The sequence below is a fragment of the Gorilla gorilla genome, chromosome 5 (genome assembly GCF_029281585.2).
Source record: "Gorilla gorilla gorilla isolate KB3781 chromosome 5, NHGRI_mGorGor1-v2.1_pri, whole genome shotgun sequence".
NCBI lineage: Eukaryota > Metazoa > Chordata > Mammalia > Primates > Hominidae > Gorilla > Gorilla gorilla.
The window spans coordinates 121,220,716-121,233,231 of record NC_073229.2 but is presented as its reverse complement, the minus strand read 5'-3'; the positions used below and the strand labels follow the sequence as shown (position 1 = coordinate 121,233,231).

Genomic DNA, 12,516 nt, shown 5'->3' with positions numbered 1-12,516 from the left:
CCACAAAACATCCTCCTGTCCTCTAGACAAGGGAGCGACACAATGTGAAAAGAATGCTATGTCAGGCGAAAAGGCAGGGCTTAGGAAAATAGCAATGAATGCAGAATGAACTAAGGATGGAGATTTTTCCACTGCCATGCAAGAAGAGCTTCATTTCATTCGAGATCCAAGCTGCTCTCTATTGCAACAAAGAAATGTTTCTGAATTGTTTACAGCAAAGGCTCAAATTTAGTCTGATTCTCCTGGTCTTAAATATGCATATATATCACTTTACAATCCATTTTTTTGTCATATTTTGTTTAAGAAACAATTTTTATCAAGAAAAAAACATCCCTTGACTCAGATGTGACCACGTTAGGTTCTGGGAAGCCACAGTGAGGGTCTCATGGGTTGCCCCTGCAATTCCCTGAGTTAAGCTGCAGAGTCCGCTGAGGGCTCTGAGCCTCAAGGGCCAGTGTTCTCCAATCACTTGTCCATCAAGGAAGCATGACTTCTAAAACAACTCCATGAGGACCAAAGCCACTAAAATAGTGGTAATTGTTCCTCAGTCCTTTAACTTCCAATCACGGCATGCCTTTTCAGTGCCAAAAGACGACTGTGCACAGCGCCCTTACCTGCCAGATCTGCTCTTCACTCAGGGAGGTCAGGCGGTCGCTCTTCAGCACCTCCTGAAGCAGGCAATAGGGAAGCGTTAGAACATCTTCTGGGCGGCTCTTCAGGAGTTCAGAGAGATGTTTCACTAAGAAATCGATCACTGCCTTCTCCAACAAAGTGAGGTTAAAGAGGTCAGCAAGTCTGTACAGATCCAAGTAATTAAAGCTATTTAATTCCTGGGTGCCAAAAAAATAAAAATGAAAAAAAATCTCTTAGAAATAAATCCGAGAAAGAGCAGGCAAGAAATTCAGATTGACTCACTAAGGTTTTCATCACAGTGGTGGGAGAAATGGGAGGGCTAGTATAAAAGAAAAAAAAAAAAAGAAATCACAATGATAAAGTTCTGCATAGAGAATGGCTATTCTAGAATTCATAATTTTTCCTCATTTTACTCCTCTTAAAACCCATATATTTAAAGACATCTTAATAAAAGGAGTGAAAGGGGTCTCTGGTTTCAAGGGCTGAAATGTTACTTTGCAACATTCTAGAGACATTTTACTAATGAGGGCAATTGCTTTTTCTACCCTTACCATATTTCACAGCTTTTTCTCTACTAAAGATAATGTAAGGGCAGGTAAATGGCGATTCATGATTAGATGACATAAACTATATGAAGACAGACTGACTCCGCTCTTTTTCCAAAACTTCAAACTAAGTAGGTCTTTAAGTCAAAACAACCCATCTTGTCTTAACTAAAATCCAGAGTTTTATACACAAGGTCTCAGGAAATGAGGAAATCTCACAGAAAAGACTCCTGTTTGAATAATTCTATATTGAATCCACCTAAGATGGATGATTTGTAATTGTTCTTTGTTTTTATCTGAGCCTCAAACATTCCATTTTTCCCACCTTTTTGAAGAGTTTCTGCAGAAATGCTTCAAATTTGGGAGGATTTTACCTGCAGTCTCAAGCTCATAGCCAGGGCTCTACGATTATGCCTCCAGAGAGCCACAGCTTCCACTGTACCTTTGTCACTGTACCCCCACAAAAATCAGAGATACAGTACAGTTGTTGAAAGAAAATTTGCATATGTCAAGTAGAATGAGAGTGGGCTATTTCCTACTTTCTCCTCACTTTTAACTTACAATTATTAATATAATTATGAACAATAGTTTTCCAATAACTTGAGGAATGTATAATGCTATCAGATTGCAATTTCACTCTATAAATCCAAGTAATTTTCAACCTACTTTTCCCCTTTCCAGTTACCTAAGAGTATTAAGAACTCCTTACTGAGGTGCATAGTTTGCACCTCAGTAGATAACTGTATAAAGCGGGGAGCTGAAGGAAAAAGAAAACTCACCCCAAGGCAATGACAACATAGCACACACTCCTCCTTTTGGGGCAGATGGGCTCTGTGAGTCTTAAGCAAAACCATTGCTTTTTGTCCTTTTGGTTAAACCATGTGTAAGCAAAATAAGCACCAATAATGCTGCTTTTAAATTTTCCATTAACGTGATGGGGGAAGGTGGGAAGCAATAAACTTCATTAAATGCCCAACAATAGTACTGTGGATGGGAAACAAAAATTACTGCTGTTATAGAAAGAGTGCCATTTCTAGTTATAAAAAGTAATAAATGCTCATTTCATAAAATTCAGAAATACAAAGTATGGAAAACAAAAATCGTTCATAATTTCACCATGCAGAGATAATCACTATTAATGTTTTTGTATATATACTTCTAGACTTTTAAAAAATAAGTCTTTTATATGTTGAAAAAAGAGAATAGTTGCATTTAGGACCAAACAAATCATCAGCCACCATAGGCACCTGGAGGCAACCAAGGCAGGCAGAGAAGAGCAAGGGCGGTGGAGGCAGGCAGGCAGACTCGGCTCAAATCCAGCTTGACACACCATTGGCTGGGGCCTCGGGTCAGTCACTGAATCTCTGTTATTCCCCAAGTACAAATTTTTTTTTTTTTTTTTTGAGACGGAGTCTTGCTCTGTCACCCAGGCTGGAATGCAGTGGTGCGATCTCAGCTCACTGCAACCTCTGCTTCCCAAGTTCAAGTGATTCTCCTGCCTCAGCCTCCTGAGCAGCTGGGACCACAGGCGCGTGCCATCGCACCCAGCTAATTTTTGGATTTTTAGTAGAGGTGGGGTTTCACCATATTGGTCAGGCTGGTCTTGAACTCCTGACCTCATGATCCGCCCACCTTGTCCTCCCAAAGTGCTAGGATTACAGGCATGAGCCACGGCGCCCAGCCTTCCCCAAGTACAAATTTAAGAGCTCAACAAGCTCATAGGGTTGGCATAAAGATAATGTATGAAAAGCACTTACCATAAAAGTTTGGCACGTGGAAAGTACACAGTAGGTTGCGGGGGAGAGCAAGAACAATAAAGTATATTTGAGCATTGTTGTTTGGGATCCATAAACCATGATTAATCACTGATGCAAAGAGGTCAAAATGAAGCATGTGTTCTCTTTAAATATTCAAGTCTTGAATAAGGCACACCATTAACTCAGGGAAAGAGGGGGTGGCCAAAATAAAAACCATAGAATTAAGATAAAAACTAATTGTAAGTTAATGCCTTCCACATTTATATGACTGACCCACATCTTTCTCCTAAGCTCTGAATTCATTTTCCCAACTGCCTATAAGAAGATGCTGTCTCTTGGATATCCCACAGTCATAAACTCATCATGTCCAAACTGAGCTTTTTTCTTTTTTCTTTTTTCTTTTTTTTTTTTGAGATGGAATCTTGCTCTGTCACCCAAGGCTGGAGTGCAGTGGTGCTATCTTGGCTCAGTGCAAGCTCCGCCTCCCGGGTTCACGCCATTCTCCTGCTTCAGCCTCCCGAGTAGCTGGGACTACAGGCGCCCGCCACCATGCCCGGCTAACTTTTTGTATTTTTAGTGGAAACTGGGTTTCACCGTGTTAGCCAGGATGGTCTTGATTTCCTCACCTCGTGATCCGCCCACCTCGGCCTCCCAAAGTGCTGGGATTACAGGTGTGAGCCACCGCTCCCAGCCTAAACTGAGCTTATTTTATGATAGCCTGCATCTACTCCTGTATCTCCTCTTTTAGATAACAGTCACATCTAGACACCCACATCAAGAACCCAAAAGCTGGCCTACATTCCTCCCTTACATCTAATCAATCGCCAGTCCGGTCTCTTTTTCCTCTTTAGTATTTCTTGTTCTGTTCCTTATCATCCCGTCTGGACTTCTTGCAACAGTGTCCTTAATTACCATTCCTGCCTCCAGCAGCAAACTCTCAATCCTCTCTTTTCACAAGAATCTGACCATATTTATCATCTCTTTAAAACCCACTGATAAGTTATTTGCTTTGGGGAAAAAGTCCAAACTCAGTAACACTGTATAGCCTTCCATGACCTGGACTCTGCGATCTTCACATCCTAAGGTGCAGCAACCCTATCCACTCTGGCTTGGCTCTAGCCATGACAACAACCTACACATTCACACCATGTGCCAGGACTACAGCAGGAATTGGCAACACCGATGAGCAAAAAAAGGCAAGCCCTAGGCCTTATGGGATATATAGTCTACTGGAAGAGAAGGCCATAAATCAAAAAACCTTAAATTACATGGAAAACTATAACTGAGGTAAAAGCTACAAAGAGTAGAATATAGGACTATAAGTGTCCATAACAGGGATTTGACTTGGAGTTAATAAAGGACTAACTTGGAGTTGACTTGGAGTGGAAAGTTAGTAAAGGCTTCCCTCAGAAGCCGTTTGATGCTGAGAGTTGAAGGAAGAGCACCCTTTGTTCACTTGGCAAAGGGTGGGATGGGGATGTATATTAACAACATTTTATTTCTGTATTCTCCATGTTCTGGCATCTGGGGTTTCACTGACTGAGAATAGACTGCCCCTCCCAGGGCTAGCCAATTCTTTGAGAGAGCAAAAGGCTTTCATATGCCAACTAACCAATCCAGAACCCATACTCTAAATCACCTCCTCTATGTGGCTTCTACACTCCAGGAGGCAATAGTCCTCTGTCCCCATCATCCCAGGGCCAAGTACCAGACAACCAGAGCCAGCCCCTATACTCGCGAACCCACGGAAACTTTCAAACTAGCCAATCATAAGCCTGCTAACCCTGCTTTGCCCACTTCCTTCCTGCAGATACCACTATAAAGACTCTAGTCCACTTTTCCCCCCTCACTCCTTCTACCTCCTCACCAACCCTGGGGCTTCCCTATGCAGTCCTGGAGGTGTGGTCTGTGCCCTCTTATTGGAGCAGAAACAAATCATGTTTTCAATGGCAATTGTCTCCTGATCTGTTGGCCTCACCATAACTCAGTAATAACAAAACCTACATTTTAAAACAGGATGATGGTGGGATTTCAGGGAGATGCTCCAAGCCAAAGAAGCAGCATGAGCAAAATTCCTATGGGGTAGGAATTATGTTTCCCTTGTTTCATCTGAATATCCTATATAGCACATCTCCCTTCCTCTCCATGTCACCCTCAGTCACATTTCTCCATCTTATTTGTTTTAGAGCTTTCACCACCTATAATTATCTTCAGCATTTATTTGCCCACTTTTTTATAATGTGTTTATCTCCTCCCCTGATCCCCCAGTAAGCTCCATGGGAGGAAGGAGCTGCTAGTTTGTTCACCACTGTATCCCCAGAGCCTAGAACAATGCCAGGTACGTTCAAGCCGCACTTGCTGAATGAAGAAACCATATCATCTTTTCAACTTCCCTGGGTCAGGTCAAATTGACCACCTCTTCCTGTGTACTTCTACTCTGCCCTCTCCAAATATGTCTAGCACATCACTTGTCACTGCAAGCACCCTTTGACTGCAGATCTATCTCCCTCTACCAAATCTAAGCTTCTTGGAAGCAAAGATTGTGTCTCACGCCTTGTGTGCCCCTGGTATCCAGTAGGGAGCAGATGCTTAATACATGTGTGTTTAATGAAAGAATACCCATGAGCTTTTTCTGTTTACTTATAATTAGGCAAAAACAGAATAGCCCATGTCTTTCCAATATGGCTATCCAATTCTGAACCTTGTCCAAATCAGGCCATTTTTCATATCTCACAGGCCTTCCTGATTGTCCCTTTCTCTTTCTGGCCTTCTGACACATACACACAAAGGCAAAGCCAGTGGTCATCCTGTTTTCTGCGTGGGAAAATTGGTAATAATGACTAGAGTTGAAAGTGTTACTGAACAAGTATAATATAATCATTCTTCTGTGACAAAAAATCCACCCCAAATTTCTTTTACAGTCCAACAGAGAATCATTTCCTCTATCAATTGGCTACTTAGATCAAAAGATTTTAATATCTTTTCAAATGATACTTTTTCCTAATTACGAGATTGTCTCAGCTCTCCTACATTCTGTGACTTAAAAATGTAAGTATCCAGGTAGTGGCAGTGGTTTTGAATGGAAATTACAGCTCAGCAACAAGAAACTCTCTTGAGTAAAAGAAAATCTTACTCTTTTTTTTTCTAAAAAGGTTTCATTTCTGTCACACTGCTTCTCACTTGAAATTTAGTTTCTATTCAGAATTATGGTGCATACATTGTTGTTCTTTGGGGAATATTTTTTAAATAGTATTTATTTTCCTTTGGTTTAGGGCTATTTGGCTTCTCTTATTCCTTCTATTTGCTTCTCATAGTGTGAATGACAAGTTAAATCACAGAAGAAGAGCCATAAAATGTGTCCTCAATACCACACTAGCTATGGAATAAACACCAGTTTTTCAAGTTCAATAATTTTTAAACTTTATATATTCCCCAAACTCAGTCTTTCTGTGTGGCCTCTTTCCCTAATTGGTTCCTTCAACGGTTATTCCCCAGATTAACTACCAAATACGGTAGGGGTAAAAATATGGGAAAGGCAAATATTGTTTATTTTGGTTTATATTCAAGTGTAATTACATTTGCAAGGCAATTATCGAGCAGTTAGGACATGAATGGGAGGAAGAAGGGCAGTTTGAGGACAGTGTTGATCCTGTGGCCTTTCAGCCCACCCTTCCCAAGCCAGTGAAGGCAGCAAGAGAAGGAGGAGTCTTGGCCTCAGTGATGTCCCCTGGCGGGTCTCATCTGCAGCAGAGTGGCCATGGCCTTTGCGGTGTCTCTCAATATCTCAATTATGCAGGAACTACTAATAAATGACCAAAGTTCATACAAGAAATACTTTGTTTATAATTTAGAGTAGATTTAAGCCTATGAAATAATGCCACCCAGACTCACTTGTATTCTACTATACCTTCTTGAATGAGAGAAAAACTTGTAGCCTTATACCTAGAGTCTGCATATTTACCACACATAACCCACAGCCTAGCTTAGGGATGTCACGCTCAAGAGCTGTGTCTTGTGTGCCAATGATGATACAAGCTGAGAATCATCTGAATTTCTGAAACGTAGTCTTAGTTTTGGCTACCGCTGTGGCTCCCTGGCTTGTCAATAACCCCTTGCCCATCCACACTGCAGTTTAATCATGCCTCTGACACAGAAATTATACACATTATGCATAATTATATGATATCTGTTTGTGGGGTAGATAATGGAGTTAGTCTACAGTGGATGCAGTCATCTTAAAAATAGGTGTTTTGACATTCTTAAAACTAGATGAGGCACCCTTCAAAACAACGCCTTAAAAACACCTATTTCTCTTGCTATCTCATCTAGTTCTGAGAATGCCACTGACGTGTGAAAGAAAAATAAGCATCATGTACTATCACTATAGAAAACTATGACTTGGGTTAAAGATAATAAACTCCTCTCAAGGTTAAAACAAGAGTAATTTCATTTTGATTTCCCAAGTTTTCCCCCTCTAAGATGTCCAAATTGAATAGGATTACAGATTTTTCCAGGTAATAACACTCAACAGATGTGGCTATTTTAACAATGCTTTGTTTCATCAATGTAATTATAATCTTTCATTTCCAATTATTGATGCACTTCACTTAGACAACTCTCCTTTGAAATGTCACCTAAATTACCCCATGTCGATACTTTACTACAGATAAAGATAGGCAGGAGACATAGTGGTTCTATGCCCATGATGTAGTAGCATACATGAAGTTCTTATACAAAATGTTGATTTTATATCACAATTTGAAAATTCCTCTAAATGAAAGGCCATCCTTGGCTCTGTAAGTCAAGAAATTCTCTTTTTAAAACCACTCCCAAATCTATTCCAAACAGCCTGAGAAACCACTCTACATAAAAATCAGTATGGTTTGATTTTTAGCAATGTTAAGTCAAAGTGAAATTTAAAAATTGTATCAGCTGCTTATAAGGACCAAGTAGCAAGTAGGATACGGTAAGTATAAGGCTCTTTATCACTGAATGAATTCTAATGCCTCCCACTTCAAGTTTCCTATCACATACACAATAAGCTTGTCACTAACCTATTCATGCATGTAGCTTATCTTCAAACTATTAAAAATGTACCTAGTAAACTAGTGAAAAGTAGATTTCGCATCGTATGTTTTTTGTATTCTGCACAATGTCAATCATAATGTCTTTCTCATAGATTGCAACAGAGAAGTATTTGTTGGATCAAGAATGAAAAAAAAGCAAACAGTTGTGAGGCACATCTATGACTTTACATGGAAAGAGGAAATAATAGCTTGGTTATAGATATAACTTAACAGTTGGGCAAAATAAACAGCTCTCCCACAATTAACTGAGAAAAGTGTTCTTAAGTACTTAATCTGAGCTTCAGAAAGTCCCTTGTGATGCTATCTAGGTATCGGGTTTTTCATACAATTGGGAAATAAAATGGAATGCCCTCTTGTGGTGCCAGATACATGAGGCCTGACTTCCACAGTGAATCTTGGGTCTCCTTGTTTTCTATATGTTAGATTTTTCCCCCTTTCCCCAGAATGTTGAAAAAGAAGCTTACTTCTCTTGGTTTTTAGTGATGATCAGAAAAAGATAAATGTGCAAACTGTTTGCCAAAAAAAAGTCGGACATTATCAAATGAATTCTCATTAATTTTCCTTTATACCATAAGCAGAACTTTGAGACTCTTTTGTCACAAATGATTATTATTTGTGAAAGATTTAAAGACATCGTTTGCTTCAGCAGACTTTAAAAAGCTTGTGAGAAAGGGGAAGTTCTGTAACATAAATGCCCTTCCCTTCTGCAGGACAACCCAGATCATATTCCATCTCCAGGGAAAGGCAGGCCACTCCAGCTTGGAGGACTTTCCCTCCTCTGACTTTTAATTGCACTTGCTGTTTGTATCATTTATTTGACTCTTCTCTCTCCAGCTGTGCATAAAGGTGCAGATAGTATCTTTAGTTCTTTAGATCTTCCTCTCTGTCTTCAGAAAGTGGCTACCTAGCAAGTTTTGATTGATATACAGTGGGTAGGCAGGAAAAAATACCACATCTTTAAAATTTCAAATTTTATTGCTTTTATTTCTTAGTTTATAGCAAAAACATAGATTTTCCTGCTCCTCTAAAAATATTTAAATATTTTACAATGTAAATAATTTATTAAATATTAATACATATATTTAATATTTAAATAAAGGTACGTGCCTAGAAATGTTAGCCACACTGGAGATAAATATGGCAACCTAAAAAGATAGGAAAAAGCTATTTCCTGAACTTTTCAGAACTGTGTGCTACTTTTAGCATACGTATGCACCATGAGGTGCGTTGCCATCTTAGTCTTCATGATTTAGAAATATTATAAGTACACCTAATTGTGCATATTTACTTAGGTTCCTAATTTCATAGTTTCCCTGTCTCCTTCACTGGGTGGTAAACTGTGGGAACAAGGCACCGGTGGCGTCTTTAGTTTAGAGCTGTAGGAAAAACACATGATTTGGAGCTGACCCATCTGGATGGCCTCAGGAAGTGGTTAATCTTTTCAAGTCTAATTTTCTCATCTAAAAATTGTGAAAAGTGACACTGCATTCCAGATCTGTGATAAGGATTCTCAAAAGTGCAGGTAAAGTACCTTCTACATAGTAGATGCTCAACATACAGTAGCTATCATTACTCCCTTTTACAAATGCTGTTAACAGTACTTAAACTATAGCTTTGCATAGTCCATACTCACTGAGCGGGTAAAGGGAAGAAAACACTGAATATCTAATATGGACATTGTTTTTCTATGAGTGTCAGCAAAAACCATAGCTGTCATGTAAAATCATTCATTTCTTTTGTACTCAAAAAATACTTCACTGGAGATAAGCAGGGAGAACAGATAGAGACATTATACTGGACCATAAGCAAGTATGTATTACTATAATATACTCTGGTTCTCAAGCTCTATATTACTCATAGCAGAAAAGGCACATGGCGAAATCTACGGGTGGGGGAGCTGCATTTCTTTATGACCTTATTTGAAAGATAAACTCCTTGGGGAAATACAATTTATTCAGATTATCAAGACCCCGCTGTGCAAATCTACAGTCTGGGAGCACACTATGGAGATCAAAAAATATTTACTTTATTCTGTTGGGTATAAAAGCTTTTAATGAATGCATAATTAAGACAAAAAAGTGTATACGGCTTTAGAAATTCCACTGCTGAGCCAAGCCATTAATATCCAAGGCACCATACCCAGTTGTGATTCCACCTGTTTCCTATTTTGATTACAACCTAGTTATAAATCAAGGTATTATGTGACTACCTAACCTGGTGCTGCAGGAAAGGCTGGTACTCCAGGAGTAGAGAAAGCAACATAAAGGGGGCTGGTGTGGATGTGCGGTAAGGTCTGGCCTTTGGAACAGGTTGACACAAACCAATAAATAAACAAAATCCAAACCTTTTAATAGCCTTGGGATCAGTTATAGAGGAAAGAAGTTATCATGTTTATTGTGCATGTGAAGGGCTCTGTGAATTTTCTCAACATTGTCACAGAGTTGATAGGATAAAGTCTAATTGTTATAGAAGAAAAAATGAGCAATTCATTGACAATGCAGGCCAGATAACTTGTAATATAATAAAATAATCAAACTCAGATATTTTTATATGTATAAACATATAGAGATATAGGCATATTTTGTATATAAATATGTAAATATGTATGGACAACTGTATGTAATGATATATTCAAACATTGATATGAATATGTATATGATACAATTTGATTAAATGAAAACAAAGTATTAGCAGCAATTCAAAAGTACAAGGAAAACTCCAGCATGCTCTAATTTTTGGAGTCTTGCAAGGCCTATTTAAATACATTTGTGCTGTGTAACAGAGGAATTCTACAATTAGGTTACTAGTACATTTTCATAATCAATTGTATGCATAATACCCAAGGCTCATGAATAATTTTATATTGTTCCTTGGGAAATTCTCTAGTAAGCTGGAAATCTAGTAGGGAGGGAGTGAAACATATCCATCAACAATAACTAATAATTCTGGCCCCAGTCACTACGTGCTGCAAAATGCTGTTTCAAAGTTCACTAAACCTGACTCAGCACGTAAGGAGATTGCCAATGAATATGGAATATATATGGGAAATTAATATATATATATATTTTCTTTTAATTGAAAATAGTTTATCTGAGCAACTACGGTTTTAAAACTAAAATTTCAATAACTATACTTTTTGAACCAGGATAGGTAAAATCAGTTTTAAAATGTTTAAAAGAATAGTATAGAAGTCATTATCATCTATTTCCCTACTTGCTCTAGTACACAAAGTCAGATTGCTGAAAATTAGCCCAGTACTGCAGACTTTTAAATCATCCCTCAGTATGTCAATCATAACTTAATAAAGTAGTTTTTTTGTTTGTTTTTTTTTAAATCCCTCACTTACCTACAGACTGTCTTAATCATTATTACGAATAAGAGTGAGACCTGGAAGGTTTTTTTGTTTGTTTGTTTCAGATTTGCATTATTTTCGCTTTTTATCTTTTGGATGCTATGAAGCATACATAGCATCAGTATCTTTATGTTACTAGGAGCAATGCAAATTCATCTAAATGTGACAAATACACTTTAAAAATCTGAATATCAGTGATTTAACAGTCAGGTACTTGATAAAAAGCAGTGTGGCAACAGAATCTAGAGCGGGAGTTCTCAAACTGTGCTCCCTAGTTCAGACATCAGCATCCCTCAAAACTTGTTAGAATACAGGTTCTTAGGCCCTCCCCAGACCTCCTGAATCAGGAACTCTGGAGTGGGGCCCAAGCAGTCTGTTTTAGCCATCCATTCAGATGATTCCTTGCATAATCAACTTTAGGAATCATTACTCTGGAGTATGCATTTCAATGAAGACAGGAATGACTGTGTCCTGCATAAATATATTGTTGCAGCAAACAAACTGTGTGACCCGAGGCCTTCAACTGTGCCTCTGAAGTAGGCAAACGTTATACTGAATGTGCAGGACTGAGGCCAGGGTATCTGGAGCCAAGTCCATGACACAGACAAGCAGCCACTTCCTAGTGCCTGTAGCACATGCCCCTTGATGTGCAGCAGGAAAAAGGTTGGTAGCCTGTTCTAAAAGATACTTGTGGATAGACAGTGAGGAAGGGGGGAAGAGAAGTCTCCACCCCTTCACACTCCTTCCCTTCCTCTGGAAGGAACGCCAGAGGAAAGAAAGACAGCTGGAGGGAAGTGAGACACATGGATAGCATTCTCCCAGTAAGGAAAAATTCAGATTTTTTTTCTTTTAAATAAATACACAGTTTTTATGTCCCCTAGTCAGGAAGCATAGGATATCATGCAACTTTATAATCAAAGTTTCTATCATAGGGAGCTCTTATGGTACATGCAGAAGGAATCCAATCAGACAATATGTGTTTCTAAGTACCTACCATGCACTAGAACTAGAGATGAAAGACTTTTCCAATTGTTTCTTGGATTCTGTATACCAGGATGGAGAAAGATGTTTTAATTATAGAAAGGGCAGGGGAAACAATAAAACAAAATTTTCTGTCTAAAAAGTGTCAATACCATGTATTG

At 38.8% G+C, this 12,516-nt stretch overlaps 1 protein-coding gene across 7 annotated transcripts in view; it reads right to left on the bottom strand.

Annotated features, from left to right (window-relative positions):
• Positions 1-12,516, bottom strand: part of KLHL32 (kelch like family member 32) — a 242,441-nt gene that overhangs the window by 54,749 nt on the left and 175,176 nt on the right. For 5 of the 7 annotated variants that reach the window (XM_019030173.2, XM_004044430.4, XM_055392009.2 and 2 more), the window contains one exon: positions 615-830. The exons of 1 other annotated variant lie outside the window; for it this stretch is intronic. In XM_019030173.2, the coding sequence (XP_018885718.1) occupies positions 615-830 (216 nt within the window). Of the gene's footprint in view, positions 1-614; positions 831-12,516 lie in introns of those variants that run through there. One more of the 7 variants, XM_019030172.4, reaches the window with a different exon arrangement.